We start from the raw sequence: 26,557 nt of genomic DNA, 5'->3' as shown, positions 1-26,557 counted from the left end.
TATGACTGACAGACAAGAACGGTTTGACCTAAAAATATCAAAATTAAAACTACTGCGGAAACAAAGACATCTACATCTTGGATGCCCTGGAGGTAAGCTAAAACATAGCAAAAACCTAACAAAATAAAATAAAATAAAACTTTTTGGGAGTAACTTTCCCAAAACTAAGGAGCAAAAAGAATGAAATCTATCTTTTTTTGTTTACCGTCTGTAACCTCCAGCAGGGCTTTGGTGATCACACTGCCGGCAATGTTCAGAGCCTGACAGCTGTAGTAGCCTCCGTCCGAACGCTCCACCGCCGTGATGGTCAGATCGCCCGTCTGAGAGACAGAGAAACGACTGGACGGAGGAGGAGGTTGAGAGGAGAACAGGAGGTTCTGGAGAAGGGGAAAGGAAAAGATGTATGAACAAAGTAGAATCTGATAACAGAATTAGTTCTAATTTCTCCAAGAATATTCAGTATGTGGAAAATAAACAGTCAGGATTTGCACGTTTACACAGTGTGCCTGACTTCCTGAGTGTGTGATGACTGAAACTGATCAAGCCATGATGAGTCGAGGTGTGTGTTAGAGGTGTGGAGTGTTACAGAGCCCATTAGATTTGTGTAAATGTGCAGATGGCCTTATAAATCTAGCAGCCTCATAAATCTGACTGACTTTAACGGGGAAGGGTGCCATGCATTTTATATGTTACTGTAAAAGTGTGCTAAGGAAATGCATCTCTTTATCACAAGCGAACGCACAAACATACACAGATAAACTCACCTGACTGCCTTCTTTCTGCCAAAATATAGCAGGTTGAGGACTTCCTGTGGCTTCGCACTGAAAGGTCACAGTGCGGCCCATCCCGGCTACTTGATTCCTGGGTCGCACCACAAACACAGGAGGAACTGCAGAAATAGGAGTTAAATAAGTCAATTGCCAAAGACAATATTTTGACTCTTAGATTGTAAAAATGAACAAAAACACATTTACTTGAATGCATTTAAAATGGAAGTCTATGGAACAACACACTACGACTGTTTAAAAGCCAGAGAGCAGCCTTTATTTTATAAAATAATTTGTATTTTATAACCATAATATACCCACATATATTATGTAAACACAAACTTTTATTTTGGATGCGATTAATCACAATTAATCGTTTGACAGCCCTAATATATATATTAGGGCTGTCAAACGATTAATCGTGATTAATCGCATCCAAAATAAAAGTTTGTGTTTACATAATATATGTGGGTGGACTGTGTATAATTATTTTGTATATATATAAAAATACACACACATGCATGTATATTTAAGAAAAAAATATTATTTATATATAAAATATGTATATTTCTATGATGTAAATTATATATAATTCTATCTATATACAGCATATACATGAAAATATTTCTTAAATATATACATGTGTGTGTGTGTGTGTTTATATATATATATATATATATATATATATATATACAAAATAATTATACACAGTGCACCCATATATTATGTTAACACAAACTTTTATTTTGGATGCGATTAATCATTTGACAGCCCTAATATATATATATATATATATATATCTTTAAATAAAGTGTTACTTAGTATATAAACCTCTGTATATTCTGTGTGTACATTCCTGCTAAAAAATTATGTTGTAAACTTTTACTAGCAAATCTCTAATTTTTATTTCAGGGGGTCTTTGATATCAGCCAAACTTCTTGGATATGAATACACTAGAGACGGACTGAGCTCAAGCCATCAGCGTCACGTTTAACGGCAGGAAATAAAAGAGAAAGTCATACTGGTGTTAAAAGCAAGGATATGGAGGTATTCTGAAACATAAAAACATATGTAGATGCAATATAAAAATGGCTCGTCTGCTTCATTTGCATGGACAAGGGCACAAAGCAATAAAATTTACATGGAGATGGGGGAGATAAATTTCGGACCATCTGTCCCGTACTGACACTCTTTAATGGAGCTGACGTCGTTGGGATGCCGCTTTTTCATGCATCTTAATGACTCGGAGTGGAGTGATGCTGATTCCTGACGCACACTCCACTTCAGTGTCCATAACAGCACCCGAGCCATTTCATCTCGTAATAAGGATATTGTTCATAATATGTGACACAAAGTATGACCCCCTACGACGACAAGCGATTCCGTCTACCGGTGAACCAATCTTAAACCTGTCAAATCGTACACTGCCGTAACGCGTCAGGAGGAATAAAGCTAGAATTTTCAACTAAGTGGGAAGAAAATGAGGCAATTTTGACGTTACCTTGTACGCTCAGAGCGAGCATTAGTTTTTACCCAGGCCTGCTGTGCTGTCACTGTTGCCGGTGACAACCCAGACAAGCGTGCTGATTGGTGGAAGGATGGAAGGTGGATGGATGGTGGTTCTGACAACTTCCTGTTGCTGTCAATGCAGCAAAAATGGTGACGGGTGACATTTGCAACTTACCAGACATAACTGAAAGAGGAACAAAAAAAAATAGAAGCATGATAAAACACAGATGTGAGGGATGCGCAAAATAACCACACTCACACACATGACATGAAGCAAAAAAATGACAGGAAATGCTTACTGAACAAAATCAGTGCAATGATGTATTTATGAGCATAACACAAAAACATAGAAGAGACATTAGGTGCGGCAAAGCACACACACACATTGTAAATATACCATGAGGCTGAAATATATGGCGTAAACCACACAAAGAAACAATTCTATCAGTCTTGAGTCGTGAGCCTGAGGCATAAATAGAGGTTTTATTCTTCTGTTCTGGCTACAGATTTTATTAGGTGGACAATGTGACCTGGAGTCTGACCCTTTTAAAGCTACAGTGTGTCATTTTTACACCATTAGCCCGACATAACAAAACTGGCACAGCCAATGGCATTCATTTGGAGGCGGGACTACTAGCTTGTCTGAATACTGACATTATTTCTCAAATATATATATATATATATATATATATATATATATATATATATATTTGTGCAAATCTGTTTATTTCCGCTAGTGTGTGGAAATGAAACACTTAAACTTCAGCTTTAAGAGAAATGACAATTCTTAAAAGCTTGAGCAGCAATTTAGCATTTTAACCCACTTGTTGTGTAAAATCTCCAGGACACAAAGCATTAAAAAGATTGAAAACAACATTAAAATTTGGCATTCAAAAAGCATTTAGCATTCGTAAAGTTAATTTTTTTTAGGGCTGTCAGTTAAACGCGTTATTAACGCTGTTAACGCAAACCCATTTTAACGACGTTATTTTTTTACGTACGCACTGCGCTATGAAACTTATTGATTTCAATGGTTTGCGCCGCGCGAGGACGTTTTGTTGCTTCGTTGACCAAAGCGCAAGCGGATCTAGCTAGACCGTAAACAAAACAACAGGTACGCTGCACACACTCGTTTGGGCTTGCGAGCCGGCCAAATAGTTGATTAACGTTACGTTTTGAGTGGATGATGTGCGCGAGTTGCCGAAATGGATTTGTTTATTAGCATTAGTAGCATTAAAATGAGAAAAAAATAATGGGACAAAAAAAAATCAAGAGACATTTAGAATAGATAAAAATGTGTTATTAATTACGATTAATCGTGAGTTAACTATGACATTAATGCGATTAATCGCGATTAAATATTTTAATCGTTTGACAGCACTATTTTTTTTCTATTTTTGTAGTGGGAATAACGCCGGGTGGGAATTACATTTTAATGAAAGATTAAATGAAAAGAAGAATTTTCTGTAAGGCCGGATTCACATAAAGCGCCTAAAAACACGTGCCTACATTTGAAATAACGTACTTGAGCGCGCAAAAGACGTGATATGTGAACAAATGTGAATTTGTTAAGCAACTACCGTGAATATGCCAATTTTAAACTTTAAACGCAATAACTCAGGCCATTTGGAGTCAATCCTGCGAGATGGACTGAGTAACACAAGCGAAGGGTGAGAAACGAGGGAAAGCGGTAGATTTGAGAACAGCTGCTTAGAGAGAACTCGACTTGGACGGGGCCCGTTTGCTCTTTTGGCAATGGTTGCGGCTCTCGCTCTACTTTGTTTCCATGGCCCATTAGCGGAGCTACTCATGGGACTCGCATGGCATTCTAGCACTTTCCTCAAATACATCAGTACTAATGACTAAATCGCCAGCTGAGAGAGGCCTCGTTTGTACCCAACATTATCTTTTCATGGCCTTTTAACAGAGAACCGACTCTCAGTCCAAATTACTTATCTCGGAGAACGTGTGTGTTTGTGTGTAAACATTTGACAAATCGTTTAAAGAATCAATTGACTGTTCAATGCACCTATGATGCCAAAACATGCTGTCTAGGAAGGCAGCTCACTAACGTATTTCGTTCAAAACACCAACCAGACAAAATACATTCTCGAATAAAGTCATCATTTTGATGAATCTCATTCCTTGGCATCTGGAAAGCAATGTTGTGCCAATGGCAAGTTTAGTAATAAGCCTCTTCGCTGGATAGATTGGTTATTGAAGCAGACGTGTTTATAAGTCTGGTTCCAATGCTACTGACCTGCTAAACACACATGTGAAATAATAATTCAGCTATTTCTATGAGCAGTAAAAACCAGTAAAAGCACTAAGCAGCGCAATGAGGAGATGGAGAAAACTGCTCAGGGGTGTCAGGAGACAATGTGGACATTGTTCTCTAAAGAGTTGAACACACTCAAGGGGACTTAAAGTGAAAAGGACGAAACAAAAGGGACCTAGAGTAAAATGTTCTTATGTATGGGTGTTTCTAAAAATAAACCACCCTTTTCTCCTAGGGATTGATGGTATTTTTATTAACGTTATATTTTACAAATAATAACCATTTTTTCTATGTTAAATAGAACCTTGTCCTAAACCTTGCAATTTTAATTTTGACAATCCACCACCAAAATGATCCAATTCCAAACCAAATGAGTGACGTAAATCTAATCCAACTCAATTTTTAAATATGTATTGTGAAAAATATATCATTATATTATTACACACATTACGACTACAATTTTCACCATGACAAACAATTCTGACCCAAAGTTTTAGAATAAAGAATTGGTTAATTGGTTAGGAGCAATATTGTGATAAAATATGAATTGTGATTAGTAATAAAAGTAAAGAAATATCAAGTTACATTCCCAATTAAGTTGGGAATTTTGACCAAAAATTTGAAAATGTGATTTTGTTTTGAAGTTTCGAAATTTGACCCATGCTAAATGAAGGTTTCGGTAATTTTAAACATGAAAAAGACGGTGGTGGGAATGATGCTTCAGAAAAATGGCAGAAATCATCCTGTCTCAAAAAAAAATATCGTTTTTCCAACGGCTAGGGGTTTGGGGGATAATGGGAAGGAATATTCACAACGATCCAGCATCCATTCGGACAAATCAATCTGACAACCTGTCAAAGCTGAAAGCGTCTGTCAAAAAACTAACAGCTGTGAAATAAACAGGTCAAAAACACACAGATTGAGGATCAGAGCAGTTTGTCAAACAGCGTGAGATGAGATGTTCTTACCGTGGACGGTGAGGGTGGCGCTGGCCTCCGTCTTCCCCATCATGTTCTCCGCTTGACAGGTGTAAGTACCGGCGTCTCCTGAAGTCAGCCTCTTCAGCTTGAGAGTGTGGTCCTCCCAGATCTCATGCCTGAGAAGATGACGATACACAAACATAGAAGCAGATACACATACGTTTAAGACTTCTCATTCGCATTTGATTGGCTTAATATAGGCTAACTGGATGTTTTATCACTCGTACCGTCCCTTGGGTAGATCTCCGTCCTCTTTCCTCCAGCGGATGGTGGGCACGGGGTCTCCTTGAGCTTCACACCTGAACTCAACACTCTGGTCCACCAGAACAGACTGACTGCTCGGCTTTCGCAAGAAGCTGGGCCTCTCTGCACAAAACATGTATTATGTAATACAAGAAGTTTCCCAGTCTTCCCTATGAGATATTCCCTTCACTGATCCGATTATGAACTCCCAGCGATCCATCTATTGAACTCTGGCTTGTTGTTTTAGCCTAAACTTTCATGCAGCTAATCCTAAAGTAAGCTTCCTATCTGATTTATTTATTAAGATCATATCTCTTTGATGTTAGGATACTAATAATCTGTTAGAGGGCAAGTTCACCCGGAAATGAACATTCTGTCATAAGTAACTCACCCTCGAGTTGTTTTAAACCTTTACAAGTTTATTTGTTCTGTTGAACACAAAAAAAGATTTTTTGAATAGTGTTAGTTGTCAAACTGTTTCTTGTCCCCGTTGACTTCCATGGTATTTTTTTCATACTATAGAAGTCAATGTGGACTATCAACTGTCTGGTTACCAACATTCTTCAAGATATCTTCTTTTGTGTCCAACAGGACAAAGAACACTCATAGAGGTTTGGAACAACTTGCATATGAGCATAATGATAAAATTTTCATTTTTGGGGGGAACTATCCCTTTAAGAGATTGTGGGAGGAGTTGGGGGTGGGACTATCTATTTGAACAACTAATGGCAGGAGTTGGGGTTATCTGTTTGAACATCCAATGGCAGGAGTTGGGGGTGAGGCTGTCTGTTTGAACAACCAATGGCAGGTGTTGGGGGTGCGGTTATCTATTTGAAAAACTAATGGCAGGAGTTGGGGGTGGGGTTATCTGTTTGAACATCCAATGGCAGGAGTTGGGGGTGAGGCTGTCTGTTTGAACAACCAATGGCAGGTGTTGGGGGTGCGGTTATCTAGTTGAAAAACTAATGGCAGGAGTTGGGGGTGGGGTTATCTGTTTGAACAGCCAATGGCATAGATTGGGGGTGCTGTTATCTATTTGAACAACCAATGGCATAGATTGGGGGTGCGGTTATCTATTTGAACAACCAATGTCAGGTGTTGGGAGTGCGGTTATCTATTTAAACAACCAATGGCAGGTTTTGGGGGTGCGGTTATCTATTTTAACAACTAATGGCAGGAGGCTGTTTGAACAACCAATGGCAGAAGGAAAGTGTATTACAGTCATTATTTTTGACATTCTGTTTTGTTACTCTACTGCCATTGAAGATGAGACTCTTCACCTCTAAATTTAATCGGAGGAGATATTTTTGGAGGAATTATGTTTTTCTCCATTTCTTACACTTGATCTAAATTGAGAATGACAATAAAGTTGACATGGCTGGTGACTTTCTCCCTGAAATGTGTAAATATTCAAGCAGACACTGAATAATGATGGCGATGAGGAAGGCTGTGTTGCAGAGATTAAGGAGGGAAGGTCAAAGGCCACAGCTCTGATGTGGAATAGTGTAAACTGATATGTTAAGGTGTTGGACGACACAATGTATATTTTTGTTTGTATGTGTGAATGAAGGGGAGTGTGAAGGGGAGAGCTGGTATTTGTTTCATGGCAAACTGACTCTGATGATAAGGTTTAAGGGTCCATGTCTCCTAAACGGGGTCAATGACACGCTCGAGTCTTCCTACAGCTAAGCACAGAAACTCTAAACATCTGGATTCCCTCCTGCTCTGCCCATAAACAAACACTTCATACAACGTGTGTGTTTAAGTGAATCCATCTGCATGCTTTTCACAATCAAATGCACCAGAGGTTTGTGTGGGAACCTGATTATATATACACATGTGCGTTTTAAGGAAGGCAGATCACATGCGGGAGTATTTGAGAATCAGACTTCTGATTTACTGAAAAATATAAATTAAAGCAGAGATACTGTATATCGAAAACGTACCAAGAACAGTCAACTCTGCGATCTCACTCTCTCGTTCCCCCATCATGTTGGTTCCCACGCACACGTACTTCCCTGCATCCGTTTTGCGGGTGTTGGTAATCATCAGTTTTCCTCCTCGTATCTGGTGGAAAGATCATAGGAGAAGTCATCAATACAAGGATTAAAGGACATCAAAACCTTTATGGTGGGGTCCTGTGACACAATGCAAAACCCTCCATAATCACACAACAACTACTGCAAAAATAAAATAATAATTATATATACATATATCAATATATCAGTGTAATGTGTGTGGTGGCTATTCAGGTGGCATATAGATTCCCAGGATCTGATTACAGGCCAAAGGAACCCTTTTTTCCACAGGTAAATGTAAAGGTAGCTGGGGGTCCTCTTTCACCTGAGCAGATCAAAATCACAAACAACAAATCTGACCCCCGCATCAGGGGACCACACAATGTGAGTCAATGAGGGGGATCAGAATGTGGCGGCCCTCCTACGGCCCCCTACCTGCCTGCACTTACACAGGTCAACATGTGGGTACACTTTATGGCAGATCATGTCATGTCTCATTGATTATCATTCACTGCGGTCAGTGTTGAGTCCAGCGGCTGGATCTGACTGTGTTTAACGTGTGGAATATGTAAACGGAGTCTCAGTGATAAAGACCAGAGGCATTCGCTGTATATTGCATCATTCACACATTAGATACAGATATTACACTTATGAGACACAAATGCCACATTCAATCTGCACTAAAATGTGACTATATAGCTTAAAAAATGTAAATGGATAAATGGAGGGATGAAACAACGATGAAACAAAAGATGGATGATGAAATGATGGAACAAAAGATGATGGTTGATGGATGAAACAAGATGTATGGATGAATGAATGGAACGATGAAACAAAAAAATCATTGATATTTGATTGATAATAGATGGATAGATAAACTAGATGGAAGGAACAATGAAACAAAAGATGGTCGATGGATGGACCAGTGAAACATAAGATTATGATGGGTGGGAGGGTGGGTGGATGGATGGGTGGATAGATGGATGGATGGGTGGGTGAATGGGTGGGTGGATGGATTGGTGGATGGGTGGATGGATTGATGGATGGATGTGTGGGTGTCTGGGTGGGTGTATGGGTGTGTGGGTAGGTGTGTGGGTGGGTGGGTGTGTGGATGGATGGATGGGTGGGTGGGTGGGTGGGTGGATGGGTGGGTGTATGGATGGATGGCTGGTTGGATGGATGGATGGCTGGCTGGCTGGCTGGATGGATGGTTGGATGGATGGATGGGTGGATGGGTGGATGGATGGGTGGGTGTCTGGGTGGGTGGGTGGGTGTGTGGATGGATGGATGGGTGTGTGTGTGGATGGATGGGTGGATGGGTGGGTGGATGGATGGATGGATGGATGGATGGGTGGATGGGTGGGTCGGTGGGTGGGTGGTTGGGTGGATGGATGGTTGGATGGATGGTTGGATGTATGGATGGATGGGTGGATTGATGGATGGATGGGTTGATGGATGGGTGGGTAGATGGGTGGGTGGATGGGTAGATCGGATGGATCGGATGGATGGATGGATGGGTGGATGGGTGGTTGTCCTCTTTGGATGGATGGATGGTGGATGGATGGGTCGGTGGGTGGATTGATGGATGGATGGAACAAATGATGAATGAATGTATGGTTAATGGAACGATGAAACAAAACATGGATGGACAGATGATCAATAAATAGACAGACAGCGAGACAGATGAAATTATGGAAAGTATAAATATAGTATCAATGAGCATTAAAATGTAAGTTTTTCACTCTGTTCACAAACTCTCAGATGTGTAAAATAAGAGTTTTATCTCATTGTTTTTTTACAGTCATTTACATTTAAAGGACTGCAAACATCTAAACAAAACATTCACTAGGTCTCATGGGACGTCTCTAAGTACTTCCAAACCGGACACTTTCTAAAACGTTCTGAAGCATTCTTGAGCCCTGTCGCCTCTCCTAAATATTAATGGTGGAAAAGAGTCTTTAAACAAAGAAAAGGTCGGAGGGGAAAGGAAGGAGGGTGAGTTTATTTAAGGCACCCTATGGTGTTAGAGAGGTTTTGAAGTGTCATTATGTTACTGTTTGTGTGAGCGAGAGCTTAACGGCTGAAACGGCACAAGACTCGCAAAGCAGACAAGGTCAGGTCACACGTAGGAGTGAGAGAATGTGTGTTTGAGTATTAAGGAAATAGTACAGTGAAGAAGAGATTGAACCCAAAGGAAAAGTGAGAATGTGCCTCGGGAAAAACTCATTTCAAAAGATAGAAAGCTGCTTGTTGCAATGTATTGTGGTATTGCCTTATCTGTTAATGAAAACATGTAGCATAATCTGAAAGCGCACTTACGGAACTTAAAAACGGTCTAGATAGGAAGCTTGCAAGGTTTCATAACAAAACTACTATCTGATTGCCATGACACGTAACATACCGCAGAGCTCTGCTAGACAGCCCGAAAACTCCTATTCACGTCCCAAACGCACGCAGACACATATTTGGAGTTCCATCACACCAGGACAGCTTTACTCTCGGTCCAGAGTCAATGAACACACCTTCGCTCCCTCCGTCCTCAGATGCGGTCAATCTGAGCATTGGGAAATCACTTTATTCGCATGCCTTTTGTCTTGTGTGGTTTGGCAGAAGTGCTCACGGCGTGGAGTCACTCAGCAGACCATGATAATCACACACCAGCTCAGAACAAAAAGCTGCAAAACAATACAGAGCGCACTGCTCCAGTTAATTTGAGCAGACTGCAGCAATTACTGCTGAAAAGCAATTAATGCCCACATTGGAGCTCCTTAATTTAGAGATAACAGTGGCACGCAAAACAAATGAATAATGTTGATGCTCATTACTGTATGCAGAGCTGTAGTTGAGCCAATGTTTCGACAAAGATCAGTTAATCGCTGTGAAGTGCATTTTGCCCCCAAACAACAAAAAACAAAAAGATGCTTCTTAAAGGAACACAACATGTTTATACTCTTTGCACAATTAAACCATTCTCAAGTCTCATTGCTCTCTCAGGAAAACGTATCTCGAACCCTGTTGCACACCGCCGGTGCACGCCGTTTCCAGCAAACATGGCGTTCAACACGGAAACCATAGCAAAACGTTGCACGCAGTTTTGAACTTGAACGTGCCCCTGTTGTATGTATATATATTAGGGCTGTCAAATGATTTATCATGATTAATCGCATCCAAAATAAAAGTTTGTGTTTACATAATATATGTGGGTGCACTGTGTATAATTATATATATATATATATATATATATATACACACACACACACACACACATGCTTGTATATATTTAAGAAATATTTTCATGTATATATATATATATATATATATATATATATATATAATGTTTTTTCTTAAATATACATGCATGTGTGTGAATTTATATATATATATATATATATATATATATATATATATATATATATATATATGAAGAGTTCAGATGCAAAAGCCTCTACATGCCATTTGAAATTTTCTTCTTTAATGATGATTTTTATCAAACTTGTATATTTAAGTTCAGTGATTTCACTTAAATGGCAATGATAATTACCTATTAATTGTTATTTAAGTGAAATTACTGAACTTAAATATACAAGTTTGATAAAAATCATCATTAAAGAAGAAAATTTCAAATGGCATTTAGAGGCTTTTGCATCTGAACTCTCTCTCTCTCTATATATATATATATATATATATATATATATATATATAATTATACACAGCGCACCCACATATTATATTATTAATATTATGTAAACAAACTTTTATTTTGGATGTGATTAATCGCGATTAATCGTTTGACAACCCTAATATATATATATATATTACAATTTTGTGCTTCCTTTAATTTTTCTAAGCATATTTTTATTTACATAATCTAAGATGGTACAACAACATATCTATCTATACATACATATGGCCAATATTAAATTGTGTGTGTTTGACCAACATTATGAGGAGCCTTAAAATGTGGTGTGTATTCAGATTTCAGGCCATGTCCCCTGAGTACATGTCGATGTCCTCATAATTGAAATAGCTAAATAAACTAAATGGTTTTTCATTAAAAATGTAAAAATGCAGAATATTTTCTGTTTAGGTTTAGGAGCTCGAAAATGTCATTAGTTCAGTATACTAGGGCTGTCAAATGATTAATCGCGATTAATCGCATCCAAAATAAAAGTTTGTGTTTACATAATATATGTGGGGGCAACCATTACGCCTTTGAAACGTCCTCATAATGATAGGAGCACCAACATATGTGTGTGTGTGTGTGTGTTTAAGATGACCATACAGTTTAATGTCTACATAATTGTAGACTGCAGACTAGAGATAAGCTACACACACATACACCACCATCACTAACATCAACAACAAACTTGATCTGGTTTGATTAAGCTTCATTCTAATCAGCTCAATCGCAACAACATCATAGTTACACGTTGTCGTAACTTTGGAATGCGTGACACATTCCTTCATTGCCTTTTCAGTCAGCGCTAAGCAGTAAAATAGTACTCTCAAAAAAAAAAAACCTTGTCTACGGTTTGATTAAAAATAACAAATCCCCCCCAAACCACCTTTAGCCTTATTCTACACAAATAAGCCACGTGGAAAACGAGCAGCGGCGTGCACATCAAAGTCACTCTTTTAACGACAAAAGAGGCCTGATTGATCCTGTTACTTAATTTCCCACACATTTAATTAGAAAAACCTAATTGGTGGCTCTGGTTTAAAGACTGCATTAAATCAGCACACACAGAGAGAGAGAGAGTTTTCGGCTCGTGAACGCTGGCGAAGGCAAACTTTCATTCCCACATGCCCTTCCAATCAGATGTACGGGCTCCATTAATTTTCCCTGACAGTGTTGGCCGCGACGCAGTTTAAACACTCATCAGCAGAAGCCCTAATCGGCCTTCATTTGCTGGAAAAATGCAGCAGAAGCAATTGTTATCCACATGAATTAAATAAGGGAACTTCATTTTGCTGTCTTTTTTATTAACAAATCAGCAGGTCTTCGTTAGTACCTCTAAAATGAAAATTAGGAAGGGACCTGGTTTAATTTGCAAAAGGCAGGATTTGAAGCTCATATTTTTTTTTTATTGAATACAGCAACAGTAAGTCATCCATAAAAAAAAAAAATGTGTTATTTGAGCAGTAAATTTGTTACAGTCATCAATTTAAGTGGGACTACTGTTTCAGACAGTTATTCGTAGACAGTCAGCCGAGGTTAAAATGTAACTTTGCCGATATTCAACCTTTATATGTTTATGTAGAAATTCATGTTTATTTCTTAGCAAAAGTCCACCGTACGATGTGTTTTGACCTTTCTCTGACAGCTCCAGAGCTTTCATGAAAACTACACATTATACTTGCGCATTTTTGTAATTCGTCGGATCAACAGAGGGTTATTAACAGGACACTTACTGTAAGATGAACCAGCACTAACTGGCTGGTGTTTTCAACTGGAAACAGTGTCAGATATGCTTACCGTTATCCGCTCATCTCTGTCGTCGATGGTGACTCCATCTTTCTTCCAGGAGATGGTGGGTTCTGGGTGTCCACGGGGCGGCTGGCACTCCATGACCGCTGGCTCGCCCGCCGCCACCATCACGTCCACGGGGTTCTGACGGAAATCATCTCGAAGAACTGATGAAAAGAGAGAAAAACAGGGACATTAGAAACACGAACATCATTTCAATCAGGAAACTACACACGCTAACATTTAAAGAAGAGGAATAACAAATTAGAAACCATGCGAGGATCATTTTTCTACTCTTTCCAAGTGCAAACCACCTCTAATCCACTTCAAACATACAAAGATTAAACCTAAAACTTCTGTTTACATTAGCTAAAAAGGCACAAAAGAGGGTTTGGAATATATAAGTGCTCTTCCTGCCTGGAAATGTGGGACACAAGATTGAACACTCATCTAGACCACTGCTGAAGTGTGCAATGACGTCTGAACCCAAAAAACACAGAGTCTAAGCATGTTAGTTACCCTTCTGACGGATTTGCTTAAAGCATTCCCATTAATCCGAGACAGCATGCCTTTCACAGTGCCATGTAGATAGTGTACAGCAGCACATTAGATTAGTCCAATGTTTTAAATTATATACACATGACATGGGAAAAACACATGTGGAAAAACACAACAACTTGACTCCAGATATTTTCCAAAACCCAGTGAGCTGCCAACCTAGAAAGTATTTTATATTCAATGTGAAACCATATTTGCTTTTGCAAAGGACGTTTCTGATCTTATTACAAATCTTATTGTTATTATTACAAAAAAAATGTTAATGTTCACCTTGTTCTATATATATATATATGAAAGCAGTATCTGTTGCTCACCAAGGCTCCATTTATTTAATCAAATAAACAGTAAACATAGTACTATTGTGAAATATTATTACATTTGATATGTACATGACAGGAACACGTTCAGGGGCGTGAGAACCCACATTTATACTAAATACTTCCCTTTTTATAAAAAAAAAAAAAAAATTAATCCAACAATTGGGTTTGTCCATATTTGACCAAAAATTGGGTTAAAACAACCCAGCATTTAGAGTGTACTATTGTTAATATTATGTTTATTAATATTATATGTTAAAATATTACCATGGTGAATGTGTGTATAATATTTTCATATTTTTAAATGATATATATATATATATATATATATATATATATATATATAAAACATTTAAAATATATATTATTTGATCCATATATATATATATATATATATATATATATATATATATTAGGGATGCAACGGTACAGATAGCCCACGGTACGGTCCGTACCTCGGTTTTTGGGCCACGGTCTCGGTTCGGTTTCGGTACATGTTTTGTGCAGAAAGAGACTGCTATTTCATCCCAAAAATATGTTTTATTTTTCTTATGAGCATAAACAGAATGTCACAGTAATAACATCAATGTGTATGGAATAAATTAACACTCTAGTCTGTACTGAACCTCTTCAACTACCACTTATGAAATACAAAATGTAAACAAGGAAACTTTAAAATATTCAAGTGGATCCCAAATCCAAACCTTGATAACTGGTAAATGAAGTGATCAATGTGAAAGAAAAAGTGCACTTTTACCTTTAACATAACTTAGCTTGTGGTTTGAATAAAAAGAGCAGAGCAAAATAATATAATTTAAAAAAAAATACTGCATTCAGGATACAAAGTACAATGTTATTTACTCATCCACTTTTGAGAGATTCTTGTGCAAAAATATACTGCAGTCAAACGTTTGACTGGGTTTGCGTTATGCATCTGTGCTGGGAATGTAGAGAGTAGGCTACGTGGAGCCGAGGTGAGGCGTTTATTTAGTAAGCGTGAGCGCGCTGGGGCGGGCACGTAACTTACATTCGCAGCCTGACTCATATGAGTATTCAATGTGCGGCGGCTCACAACAGTGGGTTGTTTTGAATGAGATGACCCGTGTGAACGGGGAGCGCTTTATGAACGTCTATGACGCGCGAGCAGCGCCGGTCTGTTCGTGTGTCTGTTAGAGTGAGCGCTCGTGATCGACACACACACATTACCTGATTTATACGTGGTTGAACTGGCCGTGTGACAAACAAAGCGGGCGCGAGTTCGCGGGCGAATTTAATAATGTGGAGCGTTGTTAACTAATTGATCCATATAGTAAGGCGCTCCCGAATATAAGGCACAATACTGTCGTCTTTTGAGAAGATTAAAGGCTTTTAAGTGCGCCTTTTATAGTGCGGAAAATACGGTAAAAGGATCAGCACGAACTCTATGGCAGTCTTGGCAGAACCGAAGCCCCGCGGGACACGAGGTTAGATTGTCCCGTGCAGGGCTGACCGAACGGTCCGGGATTTTACCGTGTACCGTTGCATCCCTAATATATATATATAGTATACACAATTATATATATAATTTTTTTTAAAGAATAAATATTATAAAGCACATATCAGTAATTATTCCCTTTTTAATACAAAAAGGGGAGAATTTAGTGTAAAAGTACATGCAAGTTGACAGAAATGGAAACTTCTTTGGGTTCTCACGCCCCTGAACGTGTTCCTGTCGACACGATTACCCTCAGCTCTAGATCAAAGTGAGATGCTCAAGGTAACCTGAACTCCTGACTGCCTCCGAATTCCTTTAAGACTTTAAGCACTTAATTGGCCATATGATTCCAGTTTCTACCGCTTCTAATGCCACAGCAGGTAAAAGTCCTCCTTTACCTCACTGACAAATGTCCAAGTGGAGGTGATTCGCTGAAAGAAATGGAAATAATTTTTTTCTCATCCTCTCTTGCTCTCTTTTTCCATCATTTCTCTGTAACAATCTCTCAAGCACATCATTCCTTCCACCCAAGGATTTCAACAGGCATCTCGTTTTCCTCGACCGGCTTAATTAGGCAGTCTATGGAGGAAAGACACACATGCGCACCAGAAGATCACTGGCCGGTGGAGAGAGATGAGGGTCAGTGTCTAATGTGAACTGTGTTCGCTCTCCGTGGATCAGCTAAGGGATTCGGAGTTTTGCAGCGGACCAAAAAACTTGGATTGAGTTTGCAGAGTTGTGTGAAACCAACTCACGCTTGATTTGCACTCTGAGCTGAGAAACCTGATAGCATGCTTGCTTTCTAACAGGGCCTTGTGGGGAACGTTATGTGTGTGTGTGTATATATGTCAAGTTCTGAATATGTCTACAAAATGGGAATAGAGTCCTGGAAATGATATAAACCACTGAAGTGAGACAGAAAGAGTGACAGTAAGAGAGAGAAACCTGCAAGCCCGTCTCTTTAAAGTGACAGTTCACCCAAAAAAGTAATTTAACCTGCTTTCTTCTATGAAACACACATTTTTTTATTCAGTTTTTATTTTATTTTTTATTCTTTTTTATTCTCACAAACTTTTATTCTGCTTTTGCATTCTGTTTGAATGCATCAGTCCATATTCAGTGTAATTGTATGAAACGTTATCTATCTATCTATCTCAGAAGAAAGAGTCATATTGGTTTACAATGACATGAAGGTGAATATACAATATGACAATGTAATTGGCATTGAGAATTATGCCTTTAAACGTCGTGATCAAAATTGGCATTGAATGAAAAGGACAAATAAATAAATAACCAAGTAATTTTACTAAATATTACAAAATATAGGCCATTTTGTTTTTTGACCAAATTCTAATGATCCATCTATGTGTAAAAAGTTTCAAATCTGTACACAAACTACTCTCTTTGCATCTAAATCTGGCAACGCAAGCACTCCAGAACTTTATGCTTCACAGAAATTTGAAACAGATGCGGTAACGTCAAATTAAAGTGAGATTTGCATTGATATGCCTATACCGACATTAATGAAATGAATATTTAATACCACACACGGGCTACAGAGGGATGATAGTAAGAGACTCTGCTGGGCGGAAATGAAATGGATTTTGCTGAGCCACCACTGGAGGCTGGAAGTGTTCTACTGGAGCCATTGGGGAACTGGAGATTTGCTAAAAAAAGCACTTCAAAAACTCAGAGCTGGCAAAGACGCAGGGAGATTTGTCAGGAGCAGGATTGTGGGTCTTGAAGAGAAACCATGGGGAACAACCAAAATACAGCAGTTGCAGTAGAATAAATATGTATTATAATCCCATGTCTATCTGCTGAGAAGTTTCCTAAACATTATCATGCTGAAAAGCCCATAATATGGTGTTTTTTTGTATGTTGGTGTGCTAGTTTGTCCCCACCAGACGGCCTAACCTCATCTAGTTTAGGATTAGTTGCACTTTTAAGCCAAAAAGATCACAATAATTGTGATCCTGGCTCTTCACTAGCTTAACCAGCAATGTGTTCACCAAACTAGATCTAACTAGCTAGGAATTCAGATTTGTAGGTTTCAAAAACCATAAGGAACTGTTTAACTTCCACCAATCCGTAACTTCCACCATCTGTCCAATCTAGTATCGCGTACAAAACGAAATGTCATTCGGGCGAAAATTGCGGAATCATCATGAGTATATTTAGAGAAACAGAAACGAGACCATGTACTGTATGTCAGGTTTTGCGAGAACAATTCCACATGAACAATGTGCGTATGCGAACGCAATCGCTCCCAGATGTGAACCCACGGAAAACCGCCGCACATTCCCTCTCCTCCAGATCATCTGTCCACATGGTGCCTGCTAAACATAATACAAAAATGGAGGGATGACAAATTAGAGCGAGACCTCATTTAGAACGCTCTTCGCCTCCTGGGTCAGCGCGCCACTGCAGGTCAGACTGAAGCTGGAGTCATGCCAGTCGCTGGTTATCCAACACTTGAGACCACATGCTGAAAGAGTGCGTTCTGACGAATGAAGAACGGGCAGGAAATGCCAAAAAAAAAAAAAAAAAATGCCTTTACAAAAACTACTGTGGCGGCACAAACTAAGTGACAGTAAAGCAATTCCATGATAGTTTTGATATACAAAGGTACCATGATTTTGATGGAACCTTAAATCAAGTGTTAAAAATTTAAAAAAAGAATAATTACTAAGATTATTAGTTAATTAAATTGGCCAATATAAATAATTATTTTGTTATTATTATTAATATATGTATCATTTTTTAAGCTTTTTAATATTATAGATTAATGTATTATTCATTTATGTTAAATTAATTGATTAATTTAATCTCATTTAATCTATTTTGTCTGAAAAAATTTGACTGGCGAACACAATATTATAAAGTTGAAAATATACTGCATATTGTTTTTAAGATTTGCAATATTACATTCCACAGCGTCATTACATTTTATTGTGGTTTAGAAGATTACATGTAAGTGTGTTTTGGAAGATGGCAAAGTTAATCTGAAAATAAAAATAGTGGAAATAAGCAAGCACAACTATCCAATATCACCCAACTCTGTTTAATTTATTAATGGATGCTTAACATTCCACAGGAAAAAAAAAAAAAAGGTTTTAATAATCCTTTACCAAAAATGCAATATCTTGCTCTTCCTGTGAAATTATGCCATTTAGCTATTTTTTTTAAAAAAAAGAAGCATTCAGTCTGGCTCCATTATGGCTTATACTTGACTGTTTCTTACTGAATTGAATGTTTAACTCTGTATAGTAACTGCTGTAGTAAAATGGACTACAAATAGCAATACACTGACTAAACACATATAAATGCACAAATTGCATTCAAACTACTCGCTGGACAATAATCTCGAGTTTCCTTCCACCTAACCAAACGCCTCATCCACTCTTTCCTCCCTCCATTATTTTCCACCAAACCATCATGAGTGCCCGCCTCATTCATCACTGCCTGGTGCTTGAACCCTCTCCTCTGTCTGTAGGGTCTCCAGGGCTGGTGAGGGCCAGAACTTGGCGCTGGAAATGCACACTTTAGAGAGGACATACTATACCTGCCTAGAGTCTCAAAGAGCGGATCGATACGCTGCTCTCATTAGCAGGAGAGAGCTGGGAGGAGATGGGGGGAGGGGGAGATACAAACCCGCTAGTGCGTTCACAGCAAGCTAACCCTGCCTAGAGCTGCGGTGTCCGCTGGGGTTTACAACTCTCGCTCTTTCTCTTTCGCTCTCCGCAGCTGATACCGCTCTCCTGGAGAGTCTCGACTTCAAAGGAAGGCCCCCACCTACGGTGCGTTAACCCCCTGCTCCTGCGCCCATGTGGCGGCTCGGTCAAGGTCTGGTGTGCGCGCGGATAGGGTGTCTCTGAGGAGACGGGACGAAGCAAATGCAATCTCCTGCACTTTCTCCAGAGGATAACTAGCTCCCTGACTGAGCCTGGTTTCTCCCAAGGTTTTTGTCTCAATTTCTCTCACCTGATGGTGTTAGGTTCTTTGCTGCTGTCACCAAAAACTTAATTTTCTGTACTATAGACCATGGTCAGGTTAGGTGCTTTATTGAATTAAAAACGGATGAAAACGTGGCTGTGAGGGATAGGCTTACAATCTTTACTACTGCAAGCATTGTATAATGATCATAGATTGTGCAATTGTCACAACTCCTTGACACTACTGAATGAGAACAAAAGGGGCTTTCGCACTGAAGAAATCGTTTCCTTCCTAGAACTAATTGCGGAAGTACTTACTTTTTGGTATGTTCGCACTTCAGGAACTGGGGACAAATTTAGTTCTAGAAACGCCTTTTTGGAGAACTAAATTGGCTCCTACTTCAGTGTAGGGTATAAAGCAGAACTATAGACCAATTTCGAGCCGACGCCACAGTTACGTCACAGCGCTAGCTGGAGGCAAAACAAAGGGAAAACTGGAGGCGGCCAATACAAACCAGCATAGATTCGGCTGCATAAGAAGTTAAAATTATTATTATTAAATGTCATCTTGTTGTGTTGTTAGGTGCAAGAATCTACGAAAAAATTATTTTTTTATTTTTGTGAAAATATTCACATCAATAAAATTGCACCATAATGTCACTCTTTACATTGTCGTCGTCTCGGCGCTGACTAGGCAGAACCGCGGAGCATACACACAAGTCTTGTACAGGACCATTCAGCACATAATAGGCATCTAAAGATTTATATGCCTTCAGTTTCTTTTTCTGCGTTTTTCAACGCGTTTGTTGTGTTCACACCCAAGCGATTTTCGCTGACGATGAACCAAGTGAACGTGCAAATTCATTCCCTGACATTAGGTGGTGCCAATTTGCTCTGCAATAAAACTCCATAACAGTTCTCTTTTATGAAAATGTTTGTAGTCCCTGTCACGTTTGTCATATAGTTCTTTATGTTCTAGCACCAACGAGAACAGCAGCTCTACATTCATCTTGCCTCGCATCTCCCGGTGTGAGCAGGCCTTTAGGTGTATAAGTCAGGCCACGTTAATCCTGTCAGATCGCCCATCCATTGATAGTACAATACGGGTCGGCAAATCTGGTTCCGTCCATTAAAATGAACTTTTGCAAATGACAATCGCGGTCCTGGACAGTTTCTCCAGTCATTGAAAAAAAACAAGCTAACAAAACTTGAAAACTTACGTTAGGGAAGCGGCAGAGGGATCTGCCTCCACCTAAGCTCCGCCCACAAAAAACGTCACCATGTTTACCAACTGAAAAGTGGTCTATAAGAAGTTTACTGAATTGGACGAATGCACGCATAACTTATACATCCACGTAATTCCATCTACGTAATCATGAATGCACAACACACAACAAAACCAAATCTGTGGTTCTTGACGTTGTTGAATGCCGCGTTATCGATGTTGGCCGGCTTATGTCACTTTTCTGTGCGAATGCAAGCAGGAAAATGGCCTTAACCACGCCGTTGACTAGTTCCTATAACTACCAAGTGCGAAAGTACCTAAAAACCACGTCTTTATAGCTGAATCGAATCTGTTGCATAATTGTGTAAAATCTACACTGTTAGTGAACTGAATCCCCACTGAACAGTTGAACTGACTTGAGCTGAACAACGACACTATGAATGTCTTCTGCAGATAAAATTTGAATTTGTCTTATATCTGATGAGGTTTGAATCATTAATCCTGTTATTTTTCCTGCTTATTAATGTGAAGATACTTTGAAGCAATATATTGTTTAAAGCACCGTGTAAATAAAGACGACTTGGCTTTAAACCAAATATCGGCACTTTGAACCAATGAGGCTCCTTTTGAGCATTTGCAAGAGTGTGTACGGCATCTGGCGATGGAGTAAACAGTGGCGTACGCTTCAGCTATGCAGAAATAAACAGACAGTCTTGTGAACGGCAACCAACAAACAAACGCTCGAAAAGAAGCACCCGTCACGCTTACACTTAACCAGCACACCTGACAGAGGCGTTTCAGATCAAATCTCCCCTATCGCTCTCGCAATGACCTCAAAAACGAGGCTCGTGCTCTGATGTGCCTCAAAGTGTGTGTGTGGAAATAAAGGCTTCTTTTCAACCCCTCCACGGTCTGTTAGTCTTCAGGGGGCCTGTGGAAATGAAACAGCAGGCACATGATTTTACTGCCATATGCTTTGCTTGGCACTGATGAAGGACAAGTCCTCCCTTAACTATTCAATTACCTAGTGACCTGTTTTTTTTAGGGGTGGCAGACACGGTACAGGACATGTAGTGTACTTCAGCGGGGTGATTTAGAGGGTCTTATAACTCATTTGGGAGTGCTAAAGTGTGTTAACATAGAGGGAAAAAAAGTTACATTAGGACGGGAGTTGGGAGACTTTTCCCAACTCGACCGAGCAGCCGGTTCCAGCAAGAAGGGATTATGAGAGGGGGGAAATAAAGAGGAAGCTCCAATCAAGAGATTTAAACAATGACGTTACTATCAATAAACAAATATGAGAGAAACATCATTTCGGAGGCCGTCATGGATTGAAACTTGGCATAACCGGCTACGATTATGAAAACATTTAACAAGTCGCTGGAGATTTCAAGTGAAAGCGAAGTTGGAATCGAATGGAAACCGTTTCGGTTGATTAATAGTACTTGTCAGGTTTTAGTGACCTGTTATTTTAGGGTGGCGGACTAAGAAAAGGGCTAATTCATCAAGTCTCGTGGAAGAGGACCTGAAAGGAAACAGCCATTGATAGGAGCCCCTACCTCATTCAGAACGGCGACCCTAAAACACGCAGGAGACAGAGAGTCTATTCACTATACCTGTTTATTAACATGGTCAGAGATGTTTGTAGTTATTAGAAGAACGGCAGGAGGTTACCAAACCAGGTTTAGGTTTAGGTCACGGGGGGGGGGAAATTTAGCTATTTAAATAAGTAATTCACCCAAAATACTGTGAATTGGCATTATTTCTTCCATGGTTGTTTGTGTGTTCATACAGGTTTGGAACGGTATGAGTGTGAGTAGATATGAGCGTTTCACTTTTGTGTGAGCTATTATTCCTCGGTTTCAACAGTACTTTATAATTTATCGTCCTGTTTTTTGGAAACAACGTTATCATGATAAAAGATTGCTTTTTTCTTTTAACCTCAGAGGCAAACGAAACAAAGTACCTATTTGTTTGATCAAGCCTTTGTCACATTTCTCACAGCGCTTCGGCTGTCATTAACAGAAGCACAGTGGGGCGTCCGTTCACGATCGCCATCAGACAACAATGATGGTGAGGGGGTGTGAGCAAACATTGATGTAATAATAAATAAAAGCTTTCAAATAAATTGTCCAAACAAGTCATATAGGCCCACTTGAGTGGTGATGATGTTTTGTGTGGAGGGTGTTTTTTTTTTTTTTTTTTTTTTTTGTAAAGAGCAGTGCAGCAGAGCGTTTGACAGGTCCTCATGTAGATACGTAAGTAAATTGCCACAGCAGAGAGCAGCTGAACGACAGTTTAAATTAGTGGACAGCAAGAATAAAAAGAGTCTCCCCGAAAACCGGGAACAAATAGGACTAGATTTCAACATTTTCTGAGCATAAGGTGTTTATGCAAAAGCCACCACAGTGCTAGTGTGCTGTGAGTGGTTGCTATGTGGTTGATATGTTGGTACTTATATAGGTTGTATACTAATATGTATATTAGGGCCGGGCAACAATTAATCGAGATTAATCACATCCAAAATAAAAGTTTGTGTTTATATAATATATGTGGGTGCACTGTGTATAATTATTTTGTATATAAAAATTCACACACGTGCATGTATATATTTAAGAAAAATGTGTTATTAATATTTAAAATATTCATATTTATATTTAATATAAATGATGTATAAATATATTAGGGCTGTGAAGCGATTAATCATGATTAATCGCATTCAAAATAAAAGTTTGTGTTTACATAATATATATGTGCGTAGTGTGTATAATTATTTTGTATATATAAATACACACACATGCATGTATATATTTAAATATTTCTAAATACATGCATGTGTGTGTATACACTACACCCACAGATATTATGTAAACACAAACTTTTATTTTGGATGCGATTGATCGCGATTGAAACGTTTCACAGCCCTAATATATATATATATATATATATATATATATATATATATTCATGCAAATTTTTCTTAAATATATACATGCATGTGTGTGTATTTATATATGCAAAATAATTATACACACTACATACACATATATTATGTAAACACAAACTTTTAATTTGGATGCGATTAATCACGATTAATCGTTGCCCAGCCCTAATATATATATATATATATATATATATATATATATATATATATATACATACATACAAATATATGCATACATATATATGCATACATATGACTTAAGGTCTCGTGTCGGGTTAACTTAAAGTTGGGGGTCAATAAAATGAAATAACAGTTTTTAACACTTTACAATAAGGTTTCTTTTACATGTGATTTGAGGTATCGTGCCGGGTTTCCATTCACATATTTATGTACATATTGGGTATCAAGATGTGAATAAAAAAAGTGCATAAGAATTCTGCAATTGGTTAAAAACAGGACAACTAAAGTGTAATAGTTAAGGTTGCATAAAATAAACAATAAAATAAAAATGAGCAAGTAGCCTAACAGTAAAAGCCAACAAATATTTTGTAGAGGTATTAATGGTAACACTCATTTGTATTGTTAGTGCTTTGCTAATGAAAACACAGCTGTTCATTGTTTGTCATGTTAGTTCGCAGTGCATTAACTAATGCTAACAAACAAACTTTTGATTTGAATAATGTATAAGTAAATGTTGAAATGTAACATTAACAAATGCTTTAGAGGTGCAGCTCATTAATTATACTCATTATAACTGATGTAGGTAATTAAAGTTAACAAATGACAAACCTTATTGTAGAGTGTTACCGTACTAATATCCCGTATTAACATTCATGGATGCAGCGGGAAAATTAATCAATGATAAAGCAAACAAATTTTGCAGCTACATTCGTGTTTTTGATCGAGCTCCTCAGGTCAAACATTCATCTTCAGTTTCTACTTGCGCAATTGGTGGCTGAACAAATGTCTGATTTGTTAAGGAAACTACAGTTGAGCAAATGAAAGCTCTTTCAAAGGCATGCTATTGTCCATTCTAGCTACTTCTCTTCAAAATGAAGCAGAAATTCAGCATGTAGACATTGCTTAGGGCCACGGCGAGCTGGACGACCTCCAGAGCACACGCAGAGGGGCATCGAGCCCCGGGGGCCGTAACATAAGCCTGAGGTCTTCAGAAACACACACACACTCCACCACCACATACTACAAGTTTTCCTCTGTGGTCATATAATGGTGTAAACACGGGTCAGAACTACCACTGTTGGGTTTTCTTTTGTTTGAAATAAAATTGTATTGTTTATTGGCTTGATTTGGAGCCCTATTCGTATGCTTTGCATCAAAAATCACAATCTGATTTTCATGGGTAAACAAATAGATGAAATCAGAAAAAAGGATTAGATGCTAGAACCTCTGGGCAACCATCTCCACACATTTGCGACCAAGAGTAACAAGCAGAAATGAATGTGTGCGTGTGTGAAAGATTGGAGCGGGAAGCGTGCCAAGACAACCCAACAGCTGGAGTAGTTATCTAGCATGTGTGCTGTTTCCATCGTCTTCAACACAGATACACATTTTCGTATTCTGCATGGGAGCCAAAGCCATAAACACCAAACACATCTTCATAAATCCACATAAAACGAACATAAATAAGTATACAAAAGTAGATCGCGCGGCCCACAGCAGCGGGAGAGCGGGTTAATCCAGCTCTACTCCGACCGTGTTCTGGTTTCCAGTCGAAAGACTCTGGAGACGTGGGTCTGGAGATCAGGGACTGTGGTGAGCTGCGAGTACAAATGTATTATTTATTCTTAGGGCCAATACTGAGTCTTGGCAGTGTGACGGGTAAAGTGATATATCAGGACATTAAGTTACAGCGCGAACGCTAAGAAAGGATCAGTGGTTTCGACTAAGTGCCGGTTACCACTTTGGTTTGTTTTTCTTTGACTTTTTTTTTTTCTTTCTTTCTTTGGTTTGTTCAGCAGAAATATCCAAAGTACCTCAAGAATATCAGACAGTGAGGTCTTAAAGGCACACTCTGTCATTTAAAACGTTTAAAACGATCCATTTCAGACACATTAGTTCAGCTTAATAAAAGCTGTTATATTCAACAAAGGTTTCATCGGTCACAGGACCAAAACAAAGCTCAGTTTCAACCTCCCAACTATACATCTAATCATGGCTGATGGCAAATAGGACATTTCTACAATGCCATTGGGAACCAGAAACTATAGATTTCTCTGTTCTGTCCAACTCAAGTTTAGTGCCTCATTTTCTAAAATAATAATAAATGGAATCTATGGAAGCTTGTTTCAATTCTGATTGCATGATATAACGTCGCTATCGCGAGTTACAAAGTCAGAATTGCGTGATATAAAGTCAGAATTGCGCGATGTAAAGTTGCAATTGTATGTTATAAAGTCAGAATAGCGCGATATAAAGTCACAATTGTGCGATATAAAGTTGCAATTGTATTATAAATTCAGAATTTGCGCGATATAAAGCTGCAATTGTATGTTATAAAGTCAGAATTGCACGATATAAAGTCAGAATTGGGCGATATAAAGTTGCAATTGTATGTTATAAATTCAGAATTGCATGATATAAAGTAAGAATTGCATGATATAGAGTTGCAATTGTATGTTAAAAAGTCAGAATTGCATGATATAAAGTAAGAATTGCGCGATATAAAGTCAGAATTGCGCGATATAAAGTTGCAATTGTATGTTATAAAGTCAGAATTGCGCGATATAAAGTTGCAATTGTACGTTATAGTCAGAATTGCGAGACATAAAGTTGCAATTGTATTTTATAAAGTCAGAATTGCGCAAAATAAAGTTGCAATTGT

General features: G+C 38.5%; 1 protein-coding gene across 5 annotated transcripts in view; it reads right to left on the bottom strand.

The window, feature by feature from the left end:
* The window catches only part of robo1 (roundabout, axon guidance receptor, homolog 1 (Drosophila)), a 323,011-nt gene that overhangs the window by 48,968 nt on the left and 247,486 nt on the right, over positions 1-26,557 (bottom strand). For 4 of the 5 annotated variants that reach the window (XM_089121017.1, XM_089121015.1, XM_089121013.1 and 1 more), the window contains exons 5-10: positions 13,272-13,429; positions 7,724-7,844; positions 5,762-5,900; positions 5,523-5,650; positions 765-889; positions 206-377 (exon numbers count right to left, since the gene is read on the bottom strand). In XM_089121017.1, the coding sequence (XP_088977143.1) occupies positions 206-377; positions 765-889; positions 5,523-5,650; positions 5,762-5,900; positions 7,724-7,844; positions 13,272-13,429 (843 nt within the window). Of the gene's footprint in view, positions 1-205; positions 378-764; positions 890-2,268; positions 2,306-5,522; positions 5,651-5,761; positions 5,901-7,723; positions 7,845-13,271; positions 13,430-26,557 lie in introns of those variants that run through there. The other variant, XM_089121018.1, reaches the window with a different exon arrangement.

Source organism: Pimephales promelas, chromosome 16 (genome assembly GCF_988280905.1).
Source record: "Pimephales promelas chromosome 16, fPimPro1.hap1.1, whole genome shotgun sequence".
NCBI classification, from domain to species: Eukaryota; Metazoa; Chordata; class Actinopteri; order Cypriniformes; family Leuciscidae; genus Pimephales; species Pimephales promelas.
The sequence above is the reverse complement of the archived record's forward strand: the minus strand, read 5'-3'. Positions and strand labels throughout refer to the sequence as shown.